This window comes from Mrakia frigida (assembly GCF_051309035.1).
Source record: "Mrakia frigida strain ATCC 22029 unplaced genomic scaffold BDY24scaffold_23, whole genome shotgun sequence".
Taxonomy (NCBI): domain Eukaryota; kingdom Fungi; phylum Basidiomycota; class Tremellomycetes; order Cystofilobasidiales; family Mrakiaceae; genus Mrakia; species Mrakia frigida.
Window position 1 is genome coordinate 380,505 of NW_027481258.1, and position 18,724 is coordinate 399,228.

Below are 18,724 nucleotides of genomic sequence, written 5' to 3' on the forward strand. Positions count from 1 at the left end.
GAGAAAGACGGGAGCGGTGCTCGGAGTCTGCTCGTTCTAGCTGTCCAGAACTCTTCGCCAATGCGAAGTCAGGAAGCGAGTTATAGATTAAACTGGAGCAAACGACGGAGGAAAAAAAACTGCGTGCTCTCGCTCAGTCAGCACTGAGCAATGAAGAGGACGGCGACTCGAACGAAAAAGACGCGTCGTCGTCTCTTGTTTGAGGCCTTGCTGATTCAACAAGTGTTCTCGCCGAGAAAACTTTCCGCTCACCAAAGCTCAAACCTCTTCCTCCCCTCTCTCCAAATCCTCAACAAAATCTTCCTCTCCCAAATCTCGTTCGGACTCAATTCCGGCTCACGGCTCGACCTCTCGCGCTCGCTCTTCGCTCCTTTGTCCTCCCAACATCGACCCTCTCTCTCTCTCCTCACCCCGTCCTTCCCCTACCCCCCTCCCCCCAGTCTATTCAAAATACCCTCCTTCTTCTCCTTCCTTACTCCTTCCAGTTCCTCTTCTTCCTCTTCTTCTTCCTCCTCTTCTTCCAAACCCGCAAAGATGGCGAAAAAGAAGTCGTCCTCGCTCAAACAAAAAGCTCAAAACCTCTTCACGACCTCGCCTGGAGGAACCGTCACCAAGACCGTCCCTCTCCCTCCACCGAAACCCAAGGTTGCTGCGTCGCTGGTTGTACCTGGAGGGATGACTGCGGAAGAGATGGCTGAGGCGGAGAGGGAGCAGGAGGAGGAGGATCTGGCCGAGTTGAAGCAGATGGAGGAGGAGGATCTCAAGAGGAGGGCGGAGGGGATCAAGTTGATTGAGAGGGCGGCTGCTAAAGCGGAGGAGAGTAGTAATAAAGGAGAAGGTGCGAGTAATGGGAAGAAGAAGAGTAGTAAGGATAGGTTCAAGGATAGGGAGGTCAGTTTACTCGATTCAGTTTACTTCGGTTGGGAGAAGAGAGGAGAGGAGAGGAGGGAAGGAAGGGGCGAAGGTGAATCAACTCTCCGAGGAAAGACAGGTCGTCTGCTTTCCTTTTTGGGAGAGGGTCGGAAGGTTTTCTTCACCCAACTGTAAAGGTCGGAAGACGTGAAGGTTTCTTTGAGAAGGAAGGAGTGAGCTCGAACGACCGCAAGGAAGCTGCACCTCGTCACTCTCCTGGTCGTCCTCCCTCCTCTCTTCCTTCCTTCCCTCCCGACTCCCACCACTTGGCAGCTCTCCACGCCCTCCTCTACCTCACCAGATCAACTGACTCTCTCTTCTTCGATTTACCTCTGCCTCGTTTTCCCAGGCCAAGAAGAAGGAAGCTCACCTCGCCTCCCTCCCTCCCACGAACGAAGCCATCGACGCTGCCATCCTCCGAGAGAAGCTCTTCGAACGAGATTCGCTCAAGGCAACATGTAAAGCTCTCGATCTGGATATTCACGAGGTACGTCCTTCCTCCATCTCGAGCGGCGAGCAGTTTTGTTTGGTTTCCCTTGAGCTCGGACTGAACTGACGCTTCGATTCCCTCGTCTTCGCCTTCCTTCCCTTGCTTTTGCCTTCCAACAGATTTCCGCCGACGGCCACTGTCTCTACGCCGCTGTGGCCGATCAACTCTTCCTTCTGGGGATCATAAAAGAGGTGAGTCTCACGCCCAGACCTTCACTTTGTCGAACGGCGAACGTCGACGGAGGGAAGGAGCTGCTGAGCTGACCTCTGTTCGTGTTCGCGTCTCCTCTCGCTCTTCCTTCGTTCCAGAACAACTACGCCCTCGCTCGAAACGCCGCTGCCGACTACATCCTCTCCCATCAAGACGACTTCCTGCCCTTCCTTCCCTCCGCGTCAGGAGAGGACGGAGACGGCGCGGAGGAGGACGGGATGATGACTCCTGAGGGGATGGCCGAGTACTGTAGGAGGATCAAGGAGAGTGGGGAATGGGGAGGAGAACCTGAGGTGAGTGTCCCACCATCCCCTTCGTTCTTTTTCCATCGTTCTCGAGCGAGAAGGGCGTCGCTGACCCCCGTCCCAACCTCGTCGTTCGCAGATCCTCGCCCTCTCCCGAGCGTTCAACATCCCCATACACGTCATCCAAGTCGGTCCGCCTACCATCGTTGCTCACTCTCCCGACCCTGACGCGAAGGGAGCCCTGAAGCCGAAGGAGGCGAAGGAGATCAGGGCTTGCAAGATTACTTTCCACACGAGGTGGGTCCTCCTTCCTCGCTCCCTCTTCTTTCGCCTCCGTCTTTCTGTACTCCCTTCGTTTGAGATGAAGCTGACTCCTTTCCTTGTTCGATCGTTTTTCGTGCTCTCGCAGGATGTACGGTCTCGGAGCTCACTACAACTCCCGTTCGTCCTCTTCGTCGTCGTCTTTCTTTCTCGCTCGAGCTGACCTCTTCTCCCTCCTCCTTCCTCTTCCCTCCCTCTTTCCTTCAATCTCGCAGTGCGGAAACACACGGGAGGAACCCACTTTGGAGCTTTCATGGGCTGAAGGAAGGATCGGGACGCGTCGTTTTTTTTTTCTCGTTTCGTTGGCGAGCTGCTTCTCTCTCTTCTTTCTTTCTTACCGTTTTGCGTTTTCGTTCTGTTCTGTCCGTAGACTAGCTGCGCCTGATGGATCTTTTGTTGGCCTTGGAACGCCTGTTTGGGTTTTGAAACGAGGGTTGAAGAGAGAGAGAGAGAGCTAGACGAGAAAGGGATAGAGACGACGACGCGTCGCAAGTTTATTCTCGAGGTCGACGACGGTTCGTCAGTACGGCGGTAGCTTAACTGAAGCTCCTTCCAGCAGAAAGCATGGAACGTGCTGAGAGAGGACCCCGTCGCTCTGGTCTTGGGCTCAGTTCAAGAGAAGGAGAGACAGTAGGGTTGATCAAGTGAAAAGGAACGATCCAACAAGAGGGGGTATACCAAAGAAGGAAAGAAGAAACAACCTGTTCTCGAAGAAGAGTAGTAAAGAGCAAGAGGCACAACGAAACGCGAACGAGAGAGATTGCAAGGAGAAGGAGAGAAACAAAGAAAAGCCGGAAGGTCGTGATCGTGAAAAAGAAAGAGTAAACTAGGTAAGGGAGGGGGAGTTGTAGCTAAGCAGAGAGAGAGAGGGGGACTATCTATGAGGGTGTAAGGGAGGGAGCAATGCAAAAGACGAGGAGACGCGCAAAACAACAAACTAAAGGTATCGAGTGAGACCGGCGGCTTGGAGCTTAGGTGCGACACCCTCGACCTGGGAGTTGAGGTGTCCGAGGAGAGCAATGAGCTGGGACTTGGTCTCGGAACCGATCTGCTCCTCCCGGGTGTCCTCGAGGACGTAGGCGAACACGGAGAGGAGGTGGTCGATGTGCTGGAGGAGGACGGGGAGGACCTTGGGATCCGACGCCGAAGCCTGGAAGAGCTCGAAGATGCATCGGAAGACGACTCGGTTCTCGATGAAATCGTTCTGTAGAAAAGAAAGAGAAAGAAGAGCAAGTCAGTGAGAGAGATCGAAGAAAAGCGGACGGACGCGTCGAGAGGAGACGAACCTTGAGAGGAAGAGCGTTGAAGAGAATAGGGAGGACCTGGTCGAGAGGAACGACGTTGGAATCCTTGAGGATGATCCTGGCGACGGCTCCAGCAGCGTTGTCCTTAGCAGCACCGACGGCGGGGAGGAGAGGCTCCTCGACGAGGAAGAAAGGTCGAAGGACCGTGAGGAGCTTGACGACGTCGTCGAATCCGAGCTGAGCGTCCATGTTCTCGATGAGAACACCAGCGGCAAAAGCAGCGTTAGATCGGACCTCGGGCTCCTCGTCGGAGAGACCGAGGTAGATCAATTCGAAGAGAGCCTGGGAAAGGAAGAGGAGACGAGTCAGGAAACGGTCGGAGCGAGGACGATGGAAAGTTTGAAACTCACGGGGACGTAAGGAGTCACGCTTCCCTTGAGACCAGTGATGATCTCTCCGAGGGATCCAACGGCCATAGATCGATCCGAAGATGACCGCTTGTCGCTCTGAGAAGAAGGAAACCAAAGAAAGGATCAGTCTCGACTTCGATCTCGCAACTTGAGCCTCGGAACGAAGAGGTTCGACTCACGTAGTACTTTCGAATGAGAGGAAGGAACTGTCCGAAAGGTCCAGCGAAGTCGGGTCCGAGGACGGAAGCAAGGGCTCCAACGAGGTCGGAAGCGTTGGAGATGAGGGCAGACTCGTACTCGGACGAGTCGGTGTCTCCCTCGTCAACATCTCCCTCGTCGGCGTCGGGATCCTGCTGGCAGAGCGACTTGCCCTGGAGGATCTCGGAAGCGTAAAGAGCGATCTTCTCGAACTCTGGAAGGGAGAGGAAGAGAGGGAGAGGTCAGCACTGAAGAGAGGAACGAAAACGGAGGGAGGCGTTCGACTCACGTCCTTCGACAACGGCGGGTCCACACTTGTTCATCAGCTCAGAGAGCTCGTTGGCGCACATGATGACGACGGTCCTGGATGCGAGAAGAGAGAAGAGTGGAGTCAGTAAAGAGGAACGAGGAGAGGAGGGACGAGAAGAAGTGTTTGGAAGAGGAAGTCAGATGCGTAATGCAATCGATTAAGTTCAATGCCGGCGTTACTCGGTCTCGTAGTGAGCTGAGTTGATAAATTCATCATTCAGAGTCGAGTTTGGAAGCTCGACTCGAGGGAGGGGAGAAGGTTGTCGAGGGAAGCGAGGGAAGTTCGAAAACGAATCGGAAATGAGACTCACCTGTCGTCCTCGGTGTCCCACATCTCGAAGATAGCAGGAAGGATGACATCGATGAGCTGCTTGACGTTTCCGTGAAGAGGAGTGGTCTGGAAGGAGGAGAGAGGAAAAGGAGTGGTCAGTTCGAGCGACTTCGAAAGGAAGAAAGCGAAGGAAAGATCGAACTCACGATGGTGAGTCCAGGAGTCCACTCAGCGGGCTCGGAGAGATCGTAGAAAGTGGCGATGAACTTGATAAGACTGGCAAGAGCCGACTTTCGGATTCCCTCGTAGTAGTGGTCCAAGAGACCGACGAGAACCTTGACGGATCGCTCGACGTAAGGAAGGAAGGCCTGTCCGGTAGCAGCGAAGATGTCTCCAATAGAATCGGCAGCGACCTCCTTCTCGATGGCAATACCAGAGTTGACTCCTCCGAAGAGCTTCTCGAGCTCATCCGCGTCGTCCTCGATGTCGAGGAACTCGGAATCGTCCTCCTCGTCGATGGAGGTGTTTCCGTTCGACTTTCCGTTGGAAGCGCTGAAAGCGTCGATGGCGGCCTGAACGGTGGTGTTGACGTCTCCCTCCTCTGCGAAAACGAGAAAGGGAATCGAAACGGAGGGTCAGTAACGAAAAGAGACCGAAGAGGGGCGCGAAGGAGAAGACGCGTCGAGTCGATGGAAGGAAACTCACCAGTCAAGTACTCGTCGGTCTCGTTCTGCTCACACGAGGTGATGAGAGCCTCCATAACGTTGGGAAGGTAGATGGCGAACTCGTCCTCGAAGACCTTGGCCATGGTGGCGAAGAAGATGAACGAGCACTCCCTCAACCTGGGGTTGTCGAGAATGAGACCCTCGAAGGCGAGCTTGACGAGAGGCTGGAAGTAAGGCCTGAAGATGTCCTTTCCGACGGCCTCAGCGATGGTTCCGAGAGTGTCGGTGGCGATTCCTCGAAGGTCGGTCTCCTCTCCCTCGTTCTTGAGAGTCAGGAAGGACTGCATCCGAGTGATGGTGGCCTCAAAGTAGGGGATGAAGCCGTCCTTGGAAGCGTGAGCGGCCGATCCGATGGCTCCGGTGACGGTGGCTCGAACGGGGATGGGAGCGTTCTCGAGGAGGACGAGGAGTCGCTCCATGAGGAGAGGAAGGTAGTTGGTGATGCTGTCTCCGAGGATCTCGAGGTAGGAGTCGAGGGCGGCGCAAGCGGACTTTTGGGTGAGGGGATCGGAGACGTGGTTGAAGAGGACCTGCAGAACGAGGAAGAGTGAAAGCAAGAAGAAGCGATGGTCAGTAAGAGAGAGGAGTCGTGTCCAGAGGCGAAGAGGGAGGAGAGAGGACGTACGGGGACAATGGACTCGTGCTTGGAAGCACACTCCTCAGGCAGCCACTCGCAGAGGCAACCAAGAGCGATGCAAGCAGCCTTCTTGACCATGGGCTCGGAATCCTGAAGACCAGCCTCGATGATGGGCCAAAGCTGAGCGACGTGAGGTCGAATGAACTCGGAGCAACCCTGAAAGAAAGAAGACGCAGAGCAAGGGGATCAGATCTGAGCTTCGAAGAAAAGCCGGGGACTGATCAAAATGAGGCGTGACTAACCTCGACGGTAACACCAAGGGCCATGAGAGCAGCCTTCCTGGCAGAAGGATCGGCGGAAGCCATGTCGGTCTGGATGTGTCGGTGGAGAGCGGGGAAGATCTGGGTGGGAGGGAGGGTTTGGGAGAGAACGTCGAGAACTCGGAAGGAAAGCTAGGGAAAGAAAAGAAGGGGAACATTCGTCAGTTCCTGATAACTGAGAGCGGGGAGAAAAAGGAGGGAAGAAAAGGGGACTCACTCGAGAAGGCGAGTCCTCGTCGTTGTCCTCGGGATCCTCCTCTCGACCGATGGGAAGGAGACGAGCGAGAATGGCATCTCCAAGGTTGAGCTGCTGAACCTTCTTCGCCTTGCTGTAAGGTGGGGAAGGGAGAGAGAGGACGCGTTGGGTCAGTAAGAGCTCTTGCGTTCATCGAGATGGCGCGTCGCGACTCACTATCGGATGGTCCAAAGCAAAGCGTTCAGGGACATGCACCGAACATCATCCTCGTACGACTTGGTCTCTCCACCAGTAAGGAAGAAGTTGACGAGATCGGCGATGTGTTTTGAGATGAGGGGAGTTTCCTGAGAAGCGAAAGAAGAAGCGAAGGAAGGTCAGCTCGAGTCGTTCCGAACGAGTGCGAGATTTGAACTCACGAGGATGAGAAGAGTCTCGAACACGTCGAATCCCTTTCGAGCACCGTCCTCGTTTCCAGCCTCCATAGTCTGGTGAAGAACCGAGACCATCGAGGGGATGAGAGTCTGGAAAACAGCGATGTCGGCCTTGTCGTCCAAATCGATGTACTCGGCAACCTTTCCGAGAGCCCTTTACGGAGAAAATGTTCGAGAGAGTCAGGTCAGCTTTTACTCTTGTAGCCGAGCTCTCATCCTGCTGGGTTGACGCGTCGTCGAAGAATTGGGAGAGCTGCTCACCTCAACGTCGTCACCCTGACCTCTCCGCTCTCAGCATCGGCCAAACCTCCCCTGAAAACACCAAACATGGTTCCGAGCTCGGACTGCAGGCAATCGGCGACAGTATCGAGAAGGGCGAAGAGGATGTAGATTCCGATTTCTCGGTGGGAAGCTGTTGGGGAGGCGGAGAGTTGGTAGAGGAAGGGGAGGAGTTCGGGCCACTGAGGAGGCTGCATCTCGAGCTCGATGGAAGCGATGCAGGAGATGAACCGGGAAGAAGAGTGTCGGACGAGAGCACTGTGGAGATCGAAAGAGAAAACCCAAAGAATCAGCTCGGAAGAGAAAGCGATAAACGCGAAGGTGAAGAAAGGAGGGGAGGGAGGACGAACGACTCCTCCTTGACGATGACCTCGAGGACGTTCTGCTTGATCTGCTGACGAATGTTCTCGGGGACCTGCTTCCACATCTTTCCATCCTTGAAGAGGATTCGTTTACGAAGCTCAACGGCGGCGAGTTGTCGAATCTGAGCGAAAGAAGAGCCAGCGCAGCGAAGAGAAGTGAGCACGTCCCTTCTTTGTTCAGCTTCCTAGAAGACCTCAGAAAAGAGATGAACTCACGGGAATTTGAGGGGAGGTAGCAACGATCTCGTAGAGCGCAGGGATACATTCAGGGTTCTTGTAGTACTGAGTGTTGAGGGTTTGGGTAGCCTGAAGGTCATGGAAGGAAGCTCACGAACGAGGTCAGCTTTCCTCTTCCCTTCTTTTCCCTTTCCCATACAGCTCCTTCTCTCCTCGCTCCTTGGCACCCAAACAAGTATACGAAAGTGGCACTAACCTGCTGGATGATGGCAGTGTCGGGAGCAGCAGTTTGCTCTAGCAGAGCGTGCAGGGATTGAGCGTAGGACTGGGGTTTCCGAAAAACGAGCAGGGAAGGGGAGGAGGGACGAAAACTTGGGTCAGCAAGCTCGTTGTTGGACCAAAGTTGATAGTTTTTCCAAGGGGGGATGAAGGTCACTCACTGCCATAGTTACGAGACCAGGCGAGAGGGAAGGAGAAAAGAAGAAGGAAGGGGTGGGAGGGAGAAGAACGAAGACCTCGCTGGCTCGGATCGACTTCGAATTTTGTCTGCTCAGGGCTGTTCCCTGCCGACAGCTCGGAACGCTTCTATAACAGTGTGGTTCGTCCCGAGTTGTCGTTTGGCCTTCAGCAGGGTGGATGTTCGAGTGGAGGAAAATCTCAGCGTGACTTTTCTGGAAAACTTCACCAGCTGGACCTTCCGAACTTGGCGCGTGCTTTCCGTCTCGAGCCCTCGAGGGTTCTCGAGCCCAGGCTCTATCCATTCAAGCAGACTCCTGGATAGGTACATCCATCATAAGAAATGAAACAGCGGAACTACTCGAAGAAGCCCTCGACTTCCTCAAACCCTCGCGACCTTCAACGGAAGCATCGCTCCCTCTTCCTCCCTCCCGACGATAGCAGGCTTCATCGTAATCGCCTGTCGGTGATAGAAGTTCGGCTTAGGCGAGATGTGCTCGAATCTGTAGGTTCGAATCAAGACGAAGAGGATGGACTTGATTCTGCGAAAAAAGAAAGAGAGAGAGGGCGCGTCGGGTGAACTCGTAGCAGACCCCACTCGTTGGGACTCTACTCACTCCGCCAAGGCGAATCGGTATCCGATGCAAGATCTGAAAAGATTGAAACAGTGGCAATGAGCGGAAGATCCGATTGGGGTGAGGGGAAAAGAGGAAGAGAAGGGGAACGAACCGAGGACCAGAAAGGAACGTCGCTTGATGAGACCACATCGACCCAGCTTCGTTGGTAGATTCAGGAAGAGCCTCGAGCCATCTCTCGGGTCTGAAATGTTGGGAAGAGATGGAGGAGAAAGTCAGCAAGGGCGTCGATCGAGAGGGGAGAGTTTGGAGAGACGCGACGAACTTGAACTCCGAGCCGTCAGGTCCCCAGATCTCCTCGTTCGTGTTCATGTTGATGATGGCTGAGAGAATGGAATATCAGTACCGGGTATCGAGGAGCAGAAAGGCGGAGTCGTCGAGACTCACGGATGAAGATCTGTTGACCTTTCTTGACTGGAATCTCTCTCATCATCTCTCCCGTTTTGATGTTCTTGACGGGAACGCTGAGAGGAATCACGTCGTCCTGGCCAGCCTCTCGGAGTGTTCCCGGTCCAGGAGGGAACCTTCGAAGGGATTCTCGAACGACCTGTGTAAAAACAAAACGAAACGCGTCGGTGAGTCGACGGCGCTTGGACGGTCGAGTCGATGCAATGTACGAACGGCGTCGAGGTAGGTAAGGTCGTTAAGGGAATCACTGTTCGAGATAGTTAAATCTCAGTTTCTTTCAAGGAAGATCTCGGATCAAGGAACGGCGACTCACAGCGACGGGTTTGCGTCGTCGAGTGTCGAAACCTCTTGTCGAAGCTTGTCCTGGATGTCGGTATCATTGCAGAGAGCTTCGAGAGTGAGGGTGATGCAAGTCGAGCTGGTCTCGAATCCAGCAAGAATCTGAAGGCGACCAAACAAGACTAGAGTCAGTTTTGAGAGCAGGAGGAACCGAGGAAAGACAGACGACTGACGAAGGTGACGATCTGAGCGAGCAACTCTTCGTCCGAGAGCTTCTGAGATTCGGGAACATCGTCTGCGAGAGTGGCTCGAACTAGACCGAAAAGAAAGCGCTCGAGGTCAGATGTTTGATAGAGGAAATAACGGAAGAAGACGTGTAAGGTTGGAACGACGACGCGGACGAACTGATGAGACTGAGCAGATCCTTTCCTCCACCGATGTCGTCCTTCTTGATGTTCTTCTCGTCCATCGATCGGGAATGAACCTCAGCTTTCTTCTTGGCGATGATTTCCTGTCAAAGCCAAGGCAAACACAGTCAAGACCACAACAAGAAGGACGAAGAGCGGATTCTCGACGCGACGCACCTTCCCCAGTCGCTGAACGACCTTCCTGGCGATCTTGGTTCTTCTTTCTCGGTCGGTGGGCTGAAAATAAAGTGATGAAACATCAGCTTTGGTCGGAATCTCATCTCAGAGACGTCGAAGGTTTGGAACTTCGACGAACCAAGATTCTGAAGATGGGGAACTTCGCCTGGAGAACTGCCATCACTCCAGCTGTCTCGACTTGGGCCTCGACTATATCTCGAGTAGCATCGGCAAGCTCAGAAGACCCGGCGCCTGGATCGAGGCATCCTAGCTCGGTACCGAATCCTGAAGAGCGCAGAAGAGACGCGTCGAAAATCAAGGTCGTCAGTTGCAGCTCCCCGAAACAACGACAACAATCGAAGGCAACTCGCCTGCTACACCAATGACGTCGAAGGTACATCGAGCGACTAATCGCACCATGTCGAGCTCTTGAACTTGGTTGTCGACAAGCTCAAGGTCGATGATCTTGCACAGCTGGAAAGAAAGGCGAGGGCGAGGCGAAGTTGGGGGACGAGACGAAGGATGGGGAAGATATCTAGAAGAGAAGTTCATGCTTACCTCGTAGGATTTCTGAAGGAAGATAGGAGTGAGATCCCTAATCTGAGAGAGAGCAAAAGAGGGTGCGACGATTCGACGCTGTGAACGGGAGAGTGTCGAAGCGGTCGAGTTAGCTATTGAAGCCCAGTGAATCGTCTAGAGCTACTCACTTGTCTTCTATGCTGATCACCTAGTTTTTTGAATCAGTGCTCAACGAAGAAGAGGGGTCAAGAGGATCAGACATCGCGTCGAAATCTCGTCGTTTCGTTGGGCTCACCCTCCGCAACCAAAACTCCCAATCCTGTGATGCTCTGGAAGATCCAAATAACAAAGTTCGGCTTCGGATATCTGTATCCAAGGTTCAGGACGCTGTTCCGGGGAGAAGTTTCGGAGGAATCGCTCAGCGGCAAGCAAGGGAAGCGAGATTGACTCGGAAGGGCCTCACTGAGAAATTGCTCGAGGGTCGGTGGTAAGGAAGAAAGGAAAGCTCAAGAAGCCTCTGTCCCTGAAAGTGAGTCCATATTTCTTGAAAGACTCTCGCATGACGGTTCCCGGTTCCATCCTGTAAAGCAGAAAGGGAGGGGGAGGGAGGAGGAGATGAGCTCGGAGGAAGTCGAACGAACTGTTGTGGATTTGTGGATGAACGCTCACCCTGGGTAAGGTCTGACGTTCCCGAAGAACCAATGACTCGAAGGAGATCCATCGAGGTAGTCATACTTGGCGTAGAGAGCTCTCTGAGGTCGCAACGAAGGAGGGAGACGGTAAGCGAGCGAGCTCGAGCTCGAGGGAGGAGGAAGTCGAGACATCGAGACGTCAAGGCGAAGGAGGACGAACGATCTCGAGTGCGAAGAGTACGAGAAGGATCAGAGCAGCTCCGAGGATGATGTGAGCAGGTGAAGTGAGAAGATAGGACATCTTTGAGTTGAGACCAGGTGGTGGTTTTAGGGAAGGAAGCGAGCAAGAGCAACGGGCGAGAGAGGAGGATTCGGGGAAGACGGGTCTGACCAGGACGTGACCGGTATCTCATTTTTGAAGAAAAGCGATGTGTCTCTAGTACTTGAATGATTTACATTCAGATCAGGTCTTAAGGATAGCCTTCGTTCCCTCCGAGAGCAAGATTTCCTGAACGGCGAGGTCGACCTGAAGGGAGAAAGAAAAAGTCAGAGCGAGTCCAGCCCACGCTGAGGGGAGAGAGAAGATACTCACCGTGACGATCTGATCCTCTACATTCGTGATCCTCTCCCCCATCAATTCGATGCGCCTGGTGGAGGGATATGGTTGTAGAAAGTCAGCGGAAGGTCAGATCGACGCGTTTTTCAAAGCAAGCGTCTCGACTCACTTCTTCAGCAGAGCTTCTCGTTTCCGTGAGAAATCGATAGCTTCCGGAACCGTTAGCTGAGCGTGTACTCCTTGTAACCCGAGATCGACGTTGACGAAGGAGGTGTCAGGGCTGATGAGAGAGGAAGAGAGAGGGAGGTGCGTGAAGAGGTCGAATCGGTAGGATCAGCTTCGTTCTTTATCTAAGGCAGAGTGACAGAAAACGTCACTCACATGAGAGCAGTTGCAAATACTTCAGCTCCCAGATCCATCAGCATCTCGACTGGTTTGTTTCCGTGCTCTTGAATCTCGAGAAGACGAGCGAGGAGACCTTGACTGTTCGAGCGAACGAAGGGAAAGAACCGACGAGCTCTTTTCAGTTATACATCCCCCTACTCGCTAGCCTTGATAGACGAATAGGATGCTTACTACTCTGTCAGCTCTTTTGATAGGATAGCTTGAGTCATATGGAGGGAGGCCAGGGAGGGTTCGAGGATAGTCTCGACAAAGGTCGAGTATCGTTCCAGTCTCTCCTGTTTTGAGTTGAGAGAGGAGGCCATGCTGGAGGGTCGCGAGAGTTGGAGGAACCGAGATGCGATTTCTGAGGTAGCTTGAAAAGCGTTCGAGGAGAGTTCGAAGGTGAAGCTGGTGGTTTTGCTGTCGTGGTCGGGGGGGAAGGAGAAGGAGAAGGTGAGCTCGAAAGAAAGAGTTGCCCTCAAACGCCCAGCATCCTCCGAGCAGTCTTTGCAGTTTCTTCTTTCTCAGCTCTATAGCAGCAGTAGCATCATGGGTATGTCCTCTCGCGCTCCTTTGTGCCGAATCTGCTCTCTCTCGAGCTGACGACCGTCTTTCATTCGTCCTTCCTCTCTCCAAGCTTCCTTCGACGAGCCTCCCATCGCCTCGACCTCAACATCCCCTCCTCCTCTCCCTTCCAACGGCTCTCCTTCTCGGAAACGGTCGAAATGGGAGAGCCAAGCTCAAGAGGAGGACGAGATCGCCATCAAGATCAAGAAGAAGAACAAGGAGAGGAGGAGAAGGGAGAGGAGTCAAGAAGAGAGGGAGAGGGAGGTCAGACTCGGTGAGTTCAACTTCCCTTCTTGATGACCTCGATGGAGAGACGAGGCTCGCTCTATGTATGGAAGGCGAGCTTCAGGCTTGGTTACTAGCTGTAGGACGATCGCGTTGGGGCTGGATGTGCCTCTCTGTTGAGCTTCGAGCTCAACGCCTCCTTCCTCCTCCCTCCTTCCCTTGAGCTCACAGAAGATGTTTTGCTGACTTTCTTCTCTGCCTCCCTCCCCCTTCGACACCCAGCCTCTATATCAGCAGCACCACTATCAACTCCTCTTTACGCCCTCTCACCAGCTGGTTCTCCTCATCCTCAACTCGGCTCCAACCCAGGCTCCCCTCGACCTTCCACTCCCTCCGTCGGCTCCCATCCTCCACCCTCTACTCGCTCCCGCTACGTCCCTCCACGCTCAGCACACGGATCCATCATGTCCTGTCGATCCGTCTACGAGTACGAAAGACTCAATCACATCGAGGAAGGATCGTACGGAGTCGTCTTTCGAGCGAGGGAGAAGGCGACCGGAGAGATCGTCGCGCTCAAGAAACTCAAGCTCGAGGAGGAGAAGAACGGATTCCCAATCACGAGTCTGAGGGAGGTGATGGCTCTGATGGTGTGTAGGCACGAGAACGTGGTGGGTGTGAGAGAGATCGTCGTTGGAGACACGTTAACTCAGTAAGCCTCTGCTTCTCTTCCTTCCTTCGCGTCCGCCGTCCGCTCTTCTCGCTCGACAGTTTCTGATATCCAGGTCTCGTCTACTTCCCATCTTTTCAGAGTCTTCATCGTCATGGACTTCATCGAACACGACCTCAAATCCCTCCTCTCCCTCATGCCAACCCCCTTCCTTCAATCCGAAGTCAAAACCCTCCTCCACCAACTTCTTTCCGCAACAGCTCACTGCCACACCAACTGGATCCTTCATCGAGATCTCAAGACGTCGAATCTTCTCATGAACAACCGAGGAATGATCAAGGTCGCCGACTTTGGACTGGCGAGGAAGTTTGGAGAGCCGTTGGGAGACATGACCCAGCTCGTCGTGACGCTTTGGTATCGGTGAGTCCGAGTTTCCCGAACCTCTCCGAGTAGTCGTCGAAACGTGAGATGATGTGAACTGACTTTCTGTCGTCTCTTCCTCACCACCTTCAGGTCACCGGAACTGCTGCTGGGCGCGACGGAGTACTCAACGGCGGTCGACATGTGGTCGATAGGCTGCATCTTCGCCGAGTTGATGCTCAAGGAGCCTCTCTTCCAAGGAAAGGGAGAACTCGACCAGATTGCTCAAGTGAGTCCTCAGTGTTCTTCACCATCTCCTTTTTTTCCCTCGAGACTGCCCTCTGACGCGTCGTCGTTCCCGTCTCAGATCTTCAAAACCCTCGGCCATCCTTCCGAAAATTCCTGGCCAGGCTGGACCTCTCTTCCTCTTGCCAAGTCTCTCAACGTATCGGGATCACAGTACGTTCACTCTCCTGCATCATCTCCTTTTCTTTCACCGTTCGCTGATCTCGTTTCTCGTTTTCGTCTCTCTCAGATACTCGAACCTTCGCTCGAGGTTCCGTTTCCTCACTGAAGCTGGTATGGACCTCATGAACCGACTTCTCTGCTACGATCCAGAGTCGAGGATATCCGCAGAAGAAGCTATGAGGCATCCTTACTTCACGTCAGTTCCTTCTCTCTTCCATCGTCTCCCCTTCGACGTGAGCTGACTTCGAACCTCTTCTTCCTCGACCCAACTCAGTGAGAGTCCTCTGCCAAAGCACCCGTCGCTCTTCTCGTCATTCCCCTCGCTGGCTGCTGGAGACAAGTGAGTATCTTCATGGCGTTTCTCGCTCGTCCCGAGCTCGTGAGGCTGATGATCTGCTTCTTTTTCCTCAGGCGTCGCAAACCGTTCGACAGTCCCTCCGCTCCTCATCGATTCGGAGGCGTTGAGCCAGATATGTAGTTGATCTTAATACCATTATCTTTCTCGTGGTGCAGGGTTCAAGGAAGTGTCGTGATGGATCCTAAAGATGAACGAAGGAAGCGAAAGGAAAAGCGAACAACGAAAACGAAGACGCGTCAACGCTCACCACACCTCCTCCTCATTTCCCCATCCTTCTCTCCCTCCTTGTCCCCCTTCTCCGCAGTACTCTCAATCTTGCCCTCCTTCACCTCAGCCGACTTCCAACCCTCCCTCTCAAGAATCAGCATCCTGTTGGACACGCAAACGTCCCTCAAATCCTCTCTCTTCTTGTCCTCCTCCTTCGTCCTGTAATCCCCGAACCCTTCTCCCACTTCTCTTCCTCCCACTCCCCATCGATCTCATCCTCCTCGTCCTCCAACCCCTGCGTGTCCTCCTGGGAGAGGGCCGAGAAAGCAACGCGTCTTCCACATTTCCGGGCTTCCTCACGTCCAAACCTCGAAAACCTGCTCGCCGAAAGCAAGATCGAATCGCTGTCGAAGACGAAGGCATATCGAGCGTCGGGACGTCGAAGGTCGTTTTGCTGTGGGAACCGGGAGAAGGAACGGGCTGGACGCGTCGGTTCTTTCGATTTTGCTTTGCTTCCCTTTTGATCATGAGCAACGAAGATGGGCAACCGATCAACATCGAGCAAAAAAAAGAAGAAACGAAGTAGGAAACACGAATTATCGAAAAGGGAGGAGGGGTGGGCTAGGATAGTCTACAGAAATGGGAGAGAGAGAGAGAGAGAGAGCGCATAAGATGGAAACAGAAAAAACAGAGCGTGATGGGTGTGTGAGAGAGAGAGAGAGAGATGAGATGGTGAGAGGGAAAAAAAGGGAAACAATAGGACCAAGGGGATGAGAGAGGGGGAGAGCAAGAAGAAATGAAACGAAAAGGCAGATCGAGTAAGACGAAAGAGCACGACGAGGGAAACGAAAGAAAGAAGAGGGACGTGAAAGTGGGTGGGGTCGAGAAGAAAGTACAGATGATATGGTACGAGAGAGGAGAGAGCTGAGATGAACATTCAAGCAAGCAGAGCAGCACCAAGAAGAAAGGGAGAGAACCAACGAAAGAACGACCGAACGAACGCGTCCCTTCCTTCACACCTTCTCCCTCGGCGGCTCGACCTGCTTCCCAGCTCCCACTCCACCACCTCCCAACCCTTCCGAATGGAACGAGAACCCACCCATTGCATGATGAGCCTCCTTCTGCCTGTCGTGCGTCTGGAACGGCGTCATCGCCGGCATCGGAGGAGGCTGAAGAACCGACGGGCTGAGAGCTTGATGCGACGGTCCTGTTCCTCCTCCTGTCGAGCTCGACGAAGCAGCGAGCGACGACGTTGCTACCGGCGTTGGGATCGAGTCGACGGCGGGAATTCGAGGAGGGGCGGGAGCGGGGATGAAGGGAGGGATCCTGAAAGCTGGACGCTCTGGAGCAGGGGGAGGAGGAGGAGGGAGGAACGCAGGAAGGACGGTCCTGGGCTTTGAGGCGGGAGGAGGAGGAGGAGGAGGTCGAGATGGGAGGACGAAGGGTTCGTGTGCTTTGGGCTTCGGAGGATAGACGGCCGGTAAAGCGTATTGCTTGGGTCCAGGAGGTGGAGCGGGAGTGGGTTGGACGGCGGGGAGGGCATAGGTGGTGGGAGGAGGAGGAGCGGTGCCGACGACTGGACTCTCCGTTCTCCGACGTTTGGTAGTAGACGAGGAGGAAGGATCGGCTCCGAAAGCTGCCTCGAACGGCGAGAAGGGCTGAGCTGCCGACGAGACTGAGCCTGGCGCGCTCGCCTGACCTCCTCCTGATCCGTTCGTCGAACCGCTCAGGCTGCGTCCCATCGGTCTCGACGAGGAAGCGACCATGGCACTTTGAGCTCGGTAGTGCTGCTGCTGCTGAGCTGGTGGACGACCGAAGGGATCCGAGAAGAGCTGCTGCTGCTGCTGCTGCTGGTGTTGAGGGAGGGTTTGGGGATGGTAGGGAGGCTCGTCGTAGCCGATGGGAAGAGCTGGCGACCGAGGTCGGTACTGGTAGGGATGAGGCTGCTGCTGGTGCTGAGGAAGGACCTGGGGAGGAGGACCTTGACCGTAGAGATGAGCTTGGGGATGCATGGGGATCTGCTGATGCTGGAGATGGAGTTGCTGCTGCTGGATTTGTTGCTGTTGGAGCTGCTGCTGCTGAATCTGCTGCTGTTGCTGGATCTGTTGTTGTTGTTGCTGCTGCTGCTGCTGGAGGTGGTGATGATGGTGATGAACAGCGATGGATCCCGAAGCCATCATCCCTGGAGGAGGTTGGTCGAAGGGACGGAAAGCTTGAGGTTGAGCCAAGCGACCGAGCTGGAGATGGACGAGAAAAGAGGAAGGACGGAACGAACGATGTTCAGTGAGCTCATTTCTAGTCTCTCGGACAAGACGGAAGGGGAGAAAGAAGCGAGAGAGGGAAAGAAGGAAGAAAGCGACTCACTCCGAGCAACTCCAAATCCTCCTCTCGTCCAGTCTGTTCCAACCCCATCAACCCAGGTCTAGGACCCCACGCCTCCCTCTCCTCTCTCAGTCGCATCCGTTCCTCCGGTTTCGTCAGGTAAGACCCTGGAAGGAGATCGTCCATGTCCGGTTCTCGGTTTCCTCGATCTCGGCGTCGACTCGAAGGAGCGCTCGGGTGAGGGATGGGGATGGGTCGTTTGGCTGAGACGATTCGTTCGAAAAACACACGAAGGTCAGCTCTCAGATTTCTCTCGTTCGTCCCGGACCTCAGCAGGCAAGAGAGAAAAGAAGGAAAGGAAGGAGAGGGAACTCACGACGACCACCTTCGACGGCTCTCTTCTCCCTGTCGACCCTCCTCCTCTTCCTCATCACGTCCGCCATCATGTCCCTCTGCAGCTCCTCCCTTCCGTTCCTCCACCACTCCCAAACAGCACTGACGTCTGCGACTCGAACGTTCTCGTACTCGGCCTCGGTCTGAGCGATCCGTTTCGTGGCGACGTTGAGCTCGCGTTCTCGAAGGGAGCCCAGACGGGTTTGAAGATGTTGAAGGACGGGATGAGAACCTGTAGAAATCGTCGAAACGGTCGGTCAGCTCGTCGAGGAAAGGAAGGGGAGTGACAAGAAAGGGTCGGGACTGACCATCAAGCAAGGATTCCTCCTCCCTCAGACACTCCTCCATCCGCTCGACGTGTAGACGATCCCTCAGCCTGGCGAAGGTGATTTCGATCTTGGTGAGCGCTTCCATAGCGTCTTGACGATGTTGCAGAGCGAAGGGTATCGAAACGGATTGTTCTGTGGAGATCGAGATCAACGAGGGCGAAGAAAGGATCAGCTTTTCTCGAGCTCGCATCGAGGGGAGGGAAGAGGGAGATGGGCGAGACTGACCTTCCGTCTCCTCCTCGACAACGACCTCAGCTTCCTCGACCTCCTCTCCTTCGGCAGGCACAGCAGCTTCACCCTCCAGAGCAGCCACCTCGGCTCCTTCCTCCTCTTCCTCGTCCTCTCCCTCGACCTTCTCTCCGTCGTGGGTAGGACCAGTTTCAGGTTCAGCTCCCTCCTCGTCTTCGTCCTCCTCCCCAGCGGTCGTGGCGACCTTCCCTTCTCCTTCCACCTCCTCCTGCTCCTCCTCCTCTTCACGCTCAGCCTCCTCCTGCTCCACACCCTGCATCGTCTCATCTCCGTCCTCCTCCTCCTCGTCGGCGGTGGTCGTAGCTCCTTCAGCTGATCCATCGAGAACGATCCTCCTCTTTCCCTCCGGACTCGACACCACCACCGTCGTCGTCGATCCCGTCGCCGAAGCAGCTACACCCGCTAGAGGACCCTGTTGGGATGTAGCAGAGAGAGCTCTCTTCCTTCCT

General features: G+C 54.5%; 7 protein-coding genes across 7 annotated transcripts; 3 read left to right on the forward strand and 4 right to left on the reverse strand.

The window, feature by feature from the left end:
- Positions 1-384: 384 nt before the first annotated feature.
- Positions 385-2,586, forward strand: BDY24DRAFT_395129 (uncharacterized protein). Its single transcript, XM_076641265.1, has 7 exons — positions 385-891; positions 1,262-1,399; positions 1,522-1,593; positions 1,711-1,905; positions 1,997-2,154; positions 2,267-2,298; positions 2,394-2,586. Exons 1-7 carry the CDS (start codon positions 535-537, stop codon positions 2,438-2,440), a joined length of 999 nt encoding a protein of 332 aa, XP_076495031.1. The 5' UTR covers positions 385-534; the 3' UTR covers positions 2,441-2,586.
- Positions 2,587-2,708: 122 nt separating this feature from the next.
- BDY24DRAFT_395132 (armadillo-type protein) lies at positions 2,709-8,308 on the reverse strand. The gene is made up of 18 exons (XM_076641266.1): positions 8,118-8,308; positions 7,934-8,002; positions 7,717-7,806; positions 7,489-7,622; positions 7,121-7,396; positions 6,845-7,013; positions 6,645-6,772; positions 6,450-6,561; positions 6,215-6,364; positions 5,961-6,128; positions 5,316-5,865; positions 4,817-5,211; positions 4,651-4,736; positions 4,320-4,393; positions 4,012-4,244; positions 3,833-3,928; positions 3,465-3,764; positions 2,709-3,382 (listed from the first exon to the last, which is right to left on the reverse strand). Exons 1-18 carry the CDS (start codon positions 8,121-8,123, stop codon positions 3,116-3,118), a joined length of 3,303 nt encoding a protein of 1,100 aa, XP_076495032.1. The 5' UTR covers positions 8,124-8,308; the 3' UTR covers positions 2,709-3,115.
- Positions 8,309-8,482: 174 nt separating this feature from the next.
- On the reverse strand, positions 8,483-11,509 carry BDY24DRAFT_442891 (cytochrome P450). Its single transcript, XM_076644723.1, has 18 exons — positions 11,411-11,509; positions 11,228-11,310; positions 11,022-11,138; positions 10,854-10,945; positions 10,747-10,766; positions 10,598-10,675; positions 10,420-10,513; positions 10,179-10,324; positions 10,040-10,099; positions 9,861-9,966; positions 9,689-9,768; positions 9,490-9,617; positions 9,390-9,423; positions 9,156-9,315; positions 9,034-9,091; positions 8,863-8,952; positions 8,751-8,783; positions 8,483-8,675 (listed from the first exon to the last, which is right to left on the reverse strand). Exons 1-18 carry the CDS (start codon positions 11,489-11,491, stop codon positions 8,516-8,518), a joined length of 1,620 nt encoding a protein of 539 aa, XP_076495033.1. The 5' UTR covers positions 11,492-11,509; the 3' UTR covers positions 8,483-8,515.
- Positions 11,510-11,514: 5 nt separating this feature from the next.
- On the reverse strand, positions 11,515-12,557 carry BDY24DRAFT_395136 (uncharacterized protein). The gene is made up of 5 exons (XM_076641267.1): positions 12,323-12,557; positions 12,128-12,229; positions 11,916-12,026; positions 11,783-11,837; positions 11,515-11,716 (listed from the first exon to the last, which is right to left on the reverse strand). The coding sequence occupies exons 1-5, from the start codon at positions 12,451-12,453 to the stop codon at positions 11,654-11,656; spliced, it is 462 nt and encodes a 153-aa protein (XP_076495034.1). The 5' UTR covers positions 12,454-12,557; the 3' UTR covers positions 11,515-11,653.
- Positions 12,558-12,609: 52 nt separating this feature from the next.
- On the forward strand, positions 12,610-14,924 carry BDY24DRAFT_395138 (CDC2/CDK family serine/threonine-protein kinase). The gene is made up of 9 exons (XM_076641268.1): positions 12,610-12,683; positions 12,768-12,971; positions 13,205-13,631; positions 13,731-14,009; positions 14,103-14,238; positions 14,317-14,408; positions 14,485-14,613; positions 14,692-14,757; positions 14,829-14,924. The coding sequence occupies exons 1-9, from the start codon at positions 12,680-12,682 to the stop codon at positions 14,893-14,895; spliced, it is 1,404 nt and encodes a 467-aa protein (XP_076495035.1). The 5' UTR covers positions 12,610-12,679; the 3' UTR covers positions 14,896-14,924.
- Positions 14,925-15,516: 592 nt separating this feature from the next.
- On the reverse strand, positions 15,517-16,915 carry BDY24DRAFT_395139 (uncharacterized protein). Its single transcript, XM_076641269.1, has one exon. It carries the CDS (start codon positions 16,746-16,748, stop codon positions 15,996-15,998), a length of 753 nt encoding a protein of 250 aa, XP_076495036.1. The 5' UTR covers positions 16,749-16,915; the 3' UTR covers positions 15,517-15,995.
- BDY24DRAFT_395140 (uncharacterized protein) lies at positions 16,758-18,501 on the forward strand. The gene is made up of 5 exons (XM_076641270.1): positions 16,758-17,219; positions 17,347-17,567; positions 17,681-17,929; positions 18,006-18,158; positions 18,252-18,501. Exons 1-4 carry the CDS (start codon positions 16,857-16,859, stop codon positions 18,058-18,060), a joined length of 888 nt encoding a protein of 295 aa, XP_076495037.1. The 5' UTR covers positions 16,758-16,856; the 3' UTR covers positions 18,061-18,158; positions 18,252-18,501.
- Positions 18,502-18,724: the final 223 nt, after the last annotated feature.